This window comes from Nerophis lumbriciformis, linkage group LG21, assembly GCF_033978685.3.
Source record: "Nerophis lumbriciformis linkage group LG21, RoL_Nlum_v2.1, whole genome shotgun sequence".
NCBI lineage: Eukaryota > Metazoa > Chordata > Actinopteri > Syngnathiformes > Syngnathidae > Nerophis > Nerophis lumbriciformis.
The window spans coordinates 30,767,501-30,775,000 of NC_084568.2; the positions used below are offsets into that span (position 1 = coordinate 30,767,501).

A 7,500-nucleotide genomic window follows, 5' to 3' on the forward strand; every position below is an offset into this window, starting at 1 on the left:
AGATAAGAGAAAGGATTATCTCTCTTTCTTACATTACTCACTCAAGGTTTAGCACACAGTATTTGCAGACAACCAAAAGACCACAATTGGAAGAAATACACTAGCTGTTTTGTAATATGATTATGAAATAAAAAAGAAGTAACACTTAAATACAGATATGTAAATATCTGCCTCCGACACTAGTTATTATTGAAAAAATATACTACTACTACTAGTACTAGTGATATTGCATTGACCTGAATATAATTGATCATATTAGGGGGAGATACATTTTCACAATCATGGCCAGCAATCTAGAACCAACAGACTTTTCCCCAGGCAATGCAGAGTTTTTCTTCCTGTCACACACTTTTGTACAAATTACAAGATGTTACCAAGAGCGGGGCAAAGTTGTTCCAAAATGAGTAATATTCAATGATATGGCCAGGATCTTTTTAACGGTAACACAAACTGCTTGTGCAATACATTTTTGTCCGAATATTATTACATTCTGACTCCTTCCATGCTGTACTCGTCATGTGTGTTATGTTATCTATTGTATGTTATGTTATGTAATGTATTGTGTTATGTATTGTGTGTTATGTATTCAATCAATCAATCAATTCCTTTGTCATTGTCATAATAACACTTAAGTCATACATGTCAACGAGATTTTGTTTGAGCTTTGTCCAGCGGCATAGGAACTGCATTGATGTGCAGGTTGACAATAGTTTACATTTTAGCATTGTCAGGAAGATGGCGGATAGAGGGACGTGGGGGTGGGAACAGTCAGATGTCTGATGGGTGTAACGTTGATGTTGCAGCAATGCAATGTCCAGAGCACAATTATTGAGGTGGTGAAGAGTGAGGTAATAAGATGGTCCAGGGCAGGCTGTTCATTTAGCAGTCTCACAGCCTGGGGATACAGACTGTGAGACATTCTGGTGGTCCTGGCGCGAATCCATCTATACCTCCTTCAAGAGGGTAGCAGGTTGAAGAGGCCATGTGCCGGGTTGGTATCTGTCCTTCAGGATGTTGTGTACTCTCTTTAGGCAGCGAGTTGTGTACATGGCACTCATCTCTGGGAGTATCGTCCTTGTAATTTTCCCCGCCGCTTTAACCACTCGCTGGAGGGCCTGTTGGTTCGCTTTAGTGCAGCTAGCAAACCACACTAAAAAGCCGTTAGTGAGGACACTGCTGACGGCACAGTTGTAAAAGTTTACCATTGATTTCTGTGATTGTGTTATGTATTGTGTTTGTTATGTATGATATATATGTTATGTATTGTATGTTATGTATTGTATGGTATATAATGTATAGGGCGGTATAGCTCGGTTGGTAGAGCGGCCGTGCCAGCAACTTGAGGGTTGCAGGTTCGATCCCCGCTTCCGCCATCCTAGTCACTGCTGTTGTGTCCTTGGGCAAGACACTTTACCCACCTGCTCCCAGTGCCACCCACACTGGTTTAAATGTAACTTAGATATTGGGTTTCACTTTGTAAAGCGCTTTGAGTCACTTGAGAAAAAGCGCTATATAAATGTAATTCACTTCACTTATGTATTGTATGTTATCTATTGTATGTTATGTTATCTATTGTATGTAGTGTATTTTATGTTATATAATGTATGTTATCGTATGTTATCTATTGTAATGTTATGTATTGTGTTATATAATGTATTGTATGCAATGTATGGTATGTATTGTACGTTATGTTATGTCATGTTATGTTTTGTATTGTATGTAATTCGTGTTGTGTATGTTATCTTAGGTATTATAATGTGTTATCTATTGTATGTCATGTTATGTTATGTAATGTAATGTATTGTTTTGTATGTTATGTATTGTATGTAATGTAATTAGGGATGTCCGATAATGGCTTTTTTGCAAGCTGATATCCGATATTCCGATATTGTCCAACTCTTAATTACCGATACCGATATCAACCGATACCGATATAAATCGATACTGATATATGCAGTCGTGGAATTAACACATTATTATGCCTAATTTGGACAACCAGGTATGGAGAAGATAAGGTCCTTTTAAAAAATAAAATAAGATAAATACATTTAAAACATTTTCTTGAATAAAAAAGAAAGTAAAACAATATAAAAACAGTTACGTAGAAACTAGTAATTAATGAAAATGAGTCAAATTAGCTGTTAAAGGTTAGTACTATTAGTGGACCAATCATGTGCTTACGGACTGTATCCCTTGCAGACTGTATTGATATATATTGATATATAATGTAGGAACCAGAATATTAACAAAGAAACGAGTGTGAATGAGTGTAAATGGGGGAGGGAGGTTTTTTGGGTTGGTGCACTAATTGTAAGTGTATCTTGTGTTTTTTATGTTGATTTAATAAAATAAAAAAAATAAAATAAAAAAAACGATACCGATAATAAAAAAAATCTGATTATTTCCGATATTACATTTTTTAAAGCATTTATCGGCACATCTCTAAATGTAATATATTGCATGTTATGTTATGTAATGTAATATGTTGTATGTGAAGATGTCTGTCCTATTTCCTCAGCAGTATTCCAGCGTCCGCGTCCAAGGCCAGCAGGACCATGATGCTCAGCACCTCGGTGGAGGTGTCCAGTCCGGGCGGTCTGAGCGCAGCGGCTCGGAACGTGGTGCGCTCGTCCAGCATCTCGGGGGCCATGTACAACCTGGACAAGAGTCCGGGCGGAGGCAGCGGGGGTCCTGAGACCACGTCGCTGGCCGGCAACAAGAAGCGGCGCTCCAGCCTGGGCGCCAAGATGGTGGCTATCGTGGGATTGTCCCAGTGGAGCAAAAGCACACAGCAACTCAACCAACATGGTCAGTCCTTTAATCTCTACTGTCTTCTTACTTTCACTTTCACTTCTACTCACTCTCTAACACCAAATCTCTGTTATCTCCTTTTACTTCATCTTGTTTCACACTTTCTACTTCTTCCTTTTTCCATCTTTCTTCACCACAACTTTCTACTCTTTTTATCGTTCGCATTTAAACGCATTTATTTTTTTTACTTTCACTTTCACTTCTACTCACTCTCTAACACCGTATCTGTTATCTCCTTTTACTTTATCTTGTTTCACACTTTCTACTTTTTCTTTTTTCCATCTTTCTTCACTACAACTTTCTACTTTTTCTAACTTTTGAATTTAAACTCATCTATCTTCTTACTTTTACTTTCACTCTTACTCTAACACCATATCACTGTTATGTCCTTTTACTTCATCTTGTTTCACACTTTCTACTCTTTCTATCTTTCGAATTTAAACTCATCTATTTTGTTATTTTCACTTTCACTTTTACCCACTCTCTAACACCGTATCTCTGTTATCTCCTTTTACTTCATCTTGTATCACACGTTCTACTCTTTCTCTTTTCCATCTTTCTTCACAACAACTTTCTACTCTTTCTTTCTTTCTTTCTTATTTAAACTAATCTATCTTCCTACTTTTACTCACTCTAACACCATATTTCTTTTATCTCCTTTTACTTCATCTTGTTTCACACCTTCTCCTCTTTCTCTCCATCTTTCTTCACTACAACATCCTACTTTCTTTTTTCTTTTTCATTTAAGCTCTTCTGTCTTCTTATTTTCACTTTCACTTTTACTCACTCTGTAACACTATATCGCTGTTATCTCCTTTTACTTCAACTTGTTTCACACGTTCTACTCTTTCTCTTTTCCATCTTTTTTTCACAACATCTTTCTTTCTTTCTCATTTAAACTCATCTATCTTCCTACTTTTACTCACTCTAACACCATATTTCTTTTATCTCCTTTTACTTAATCTTGTTTCACACTTTCTCCCATTTCTCTTTTCCATCTTTCTTCACTACAACATCCTACTCTTTCTTTTTTCTTTCTCATTTAAACTCTTCTGTTGTCTTATTTTCACTTTTACTCACTGTAACACAATATCTCTTTCATCTCATTTTACTCCATCTTGTTTTACACTTTCTCCTCTTTCTCTTTTCTATCTTTCTTCCCTCCAACTTTCTACTCTTTTTTTTCTCTTTCTTTCTGTCTTCATTTTTTTCACTTCAACTTTCTATTCTTTGTTTTTGGTTTCTTCCTCACTACGACTTTCTTTTCCTGTTTTCCATTTTTCTTCACTACAACTTTCTTTTTTTTCTCATTTCTCACTACACATTTCTACTCTTTTTTTTTTTTTTTTTTTTTTTTTTAATTTTTATTTCTCATTCCCACTTTGTTCTCTTTTCATTCTTTCTCAGTTTTTACTTGCATGCCTCCCTTTGTCAGAGCAGCTTAAGGCTACACCATTACATACGCAGTAGCAGTTCGTCCATATGGAGAAGGAAGATAATTGTCGGGACCTTACGTTCTCCTTTGTGTCTTACGGGTATAATTATAGATATCATGCTGGTGCAGTAGAACTACTTTGTACCGCTGAAGTCAACACAAGCCCACTCACTCTTGGTAAGAAGGAGGAACACTAAAGGTTGACTTATTTCTTAACAAGCAGCAAGACCATTGCAGTTTATCTTTAAAAACCTCAAAAAAATATTCTCATTATTCTAAAAAGTGTTGTTTTTTTATGAAGTTAATACATAGCTTGACCATAATAATAACCCCAAACCATGGCGACATATTTCATGCATCAGAGTGGTTCCTTACAAACATGGAAGTTAATGTTTATATTAGAGATGTCCGATAATGGCTTTTTTGTCGATTTCCGATATTGTCCAACTCTTAATTACCGATTCCGATACATACAGTTGTGGAATTAACACATTATTATGCCTAATTTTGTTGTGATGCCCCGCTGGATGCATTAAACAATGTAACAAGGTTTTCCAAAATAAATCAACTCAAGTTATGGGAAAAAATGCCAACATGACACTGCCATATTTATTATTGAAGTCACAAAGTGCATTATTTTTTTTTAACATGCCTCAAAACAGCAGCTTGGAATTTGGGACATGCTCTCCCTGAGAGAGCATGAGGAGGTTGAGGTGGGGTAGAGGGTAGCGGAGGGTGTATATTGTAGCGTCCCGGAAGAGTTAGTGCTGCAAGGGGTTCTGGGTATTTGTTCTGTTGTGTTTATGTTGTGTTACGGTGCGGATGTTCTCCCGAAATGTGTTTTGTCATTGTTTGGTGTGGGTTCACAGTGTGGCGCATATTTGTAACAGTGTTAAAGTTGTTTATGCGGCCACCCTCAGTGTGACCTGTATGGCTGTTGACCAAGTATGGGTTGCATTCACTTGTGTGTGTGTGTGTAAAAAGCTGTAGATATTATGTGACTGGGCCAGCACGCAAAGGCAGTGCCTTTAAGGTTTATTGGCGCTCTGTACTTCTCCCTACGTCCGTGTACACAGCGGCGTGTTAAAAAGTCATACATTTTACTTTTTGATACCGATAATTTCCGATATCACATTTTAAAGCATTTATCGGCCGATAATATCGGCAGTTCGATATCATCGGACATCTCTAGATTATATACAAATGAAAAAAGTAAGGCCACACTGAAATATTGTAAATGTAAGAGAGAAAAACATAATTTCATGAGAAAAAGTTGTACTTTTTGAAAAATAAATATTTCTAGAAAATAAAATGGTAATGATGAGATTTTTTTTTAAATGACAAATGTCCACATTCTGACTAAAATGTGTCAATCTTCACACAAATGTACAAGAAACAATCTTTTTGTCAAGACGAGGAGTTTTTCACAGCTTGCTGCGAGATTTGTTCTCCCGGGATGCAAACGGACTAGACCGGACAAGGCTTGAAGGTAGTGTTGCGTTTGGACCAGTTGTTCCTCCCAGGGAATTCAAGTTTCTGGTCGCTCCCAAGCTCTTTACGACACTGAAAACTGAGTAGATGAACCACCAGAGACAGAATAGGTATTTTGTAATATATTTGCAAAGCTTTGTAAATATCATGAGACCAGTCCAGCATAGAACATTCAATCGCGCAGCTAAGATGGTCTGCCCTAAAATATGGAAACCTTCTATTCTATAAAGTCTCTCTCCCTCCCACCCTCGCTGTCTTGTCTTTCCAGCCCAAACACATGCCCATTGTCCTCCGCAGCTGGACTCTAGAAGAGATAAAAGGAGTATCTCTCCTCCTTACATTCCATAGTCAAGGTTAGCACACAGTATTTGCAGACAACCAAAAGACCACAATTGGAAGAAAAACACTAGCTGTTTTGTAATATGATTATGAAAATAAAGAAGTAACACTTAAATACGGATATATGTAAATATCTGCCTACGACAGTAGGAAAACATTTTAATCCCTACTCAAAAACTCAACGAAGTTCAAAACAAAAAGGCGCACAAGACGAAGGCAAGCTTAACGTAGGAAACAAAAGCTAAGACTTAGCATAAACTATGGACATGAAATTAAAAACATGAAAAAACTCACTAAACTGTGGCTTGAAACAAATAGCAAGAACTATGGACGTGAAACAAAAAGACTTACTGGACACGGCATGAATCGAACAGCAGGACTACGGCAAGAAAAGTCAAAACAGAGCATGAAAAGATAATCAAGAACTATGGCATGGACAGAGCAATGTCGCCAGGACGACTAACTGGCAAAACAGGCTTAAATAATAGTCTCTGATTAGAGCAGGTGCGTGAGTCAAACACATGAGGCAGGTGAAACTAATGAGTCGTCATGGAAACTAAAACAAACAAGGGTGCACAAAAACAGGAACTCATGGAGTCCAAAACTAACAGAACATAACTAAACAAAACATGATCATGACACTTTTAGTATTGTGACATTTAAAACAGTAGCTTTTTGAAAATGTGCAAAATTCTCACAAAATGTAAATGTTAGAGTCCTATCTGTCTATTTAGATTGTTCTCTTCCAGGAATTAGTCTGTGAAGTAACCAACACACGGGCACAAATACAGAACTCCATGTTTTTTCGGAAGTAACCTGGTCCATTGCCGGTTCAACATCTAAATCAATAAAACGTACACAAATCCTTCATCTTATCATTTTTAAAAGTCCCTTCCCCTGCATGACAACAAAGTGTGTCGCATGTCCAACACACATTTTGTGTGCCAGCGCTAACGGTGACACCGTATGTCTCACCGGCCGCGTAAACAAGAACACACGCTGTCACTCGCATGCGCACGTGCCAATTCTTTCCTTGCCCTGGAACCCGTGCTTGGTCCATCCTATGTTGGCCCATGCACCTTTGGACACTCTGGAGACCTAGCGGGTGCTGTTGATGCACGCGCCACAGGAGCTCAGCTGGTTTTTTGTGTTGATGAGGTCAAAGTAAGGATAAGGAGGCTTGGAGTGGCTGAGAAAGTGAAAAAAAGGAAGACGGTTGGCGGGCGGGGGGTGTCTAAATTTAGATGTTCTTTGCTGCCAGGAGAACATATCTCGCCTGGAACTAAATCACAGGAGAGTGCACCCTCTTGTATGTCCTTATATCACAGCTCCCCTTTTGTTGTGGAGATGCAAGCTTTTCCACAACAAATCACACTTATGGATCCAATCTCTGCTGGACCAAGTTAAGATTTTTTAAAGAAATT

General features: G+C 37.9%; 1 protein-coding gene across 2 annotated transcripts in view; it reads left to right on the forward strand.

The window, feature by feature from the left end:
* Window positions 1–7,500, forward strand: part of rims3 (regulating synaptic membrane exocytosis 3) — a 77,492-nt gene that overhangs the window by 17,502 nt on the left and 52,490 nt on the right. Inside the window, exon 2 of one of the 2 annotated variants that reach the window (XM_061982460.1) lies at window positions 2,519–2,808. In XM_061982460.1, coding sequence (XP_061838444.1) covers window positions 2,556–2,808 — 253 coding nt within the window. In that variant the 5' untranslated portion in view covers window positions 2,519–2,555. The remainder of the gene's footprint in view (window positions 1–2,518; window positions 2,809–7,500) is intronic. The other variant, XM_061982459.1, reaches the window with a different exon arrangement.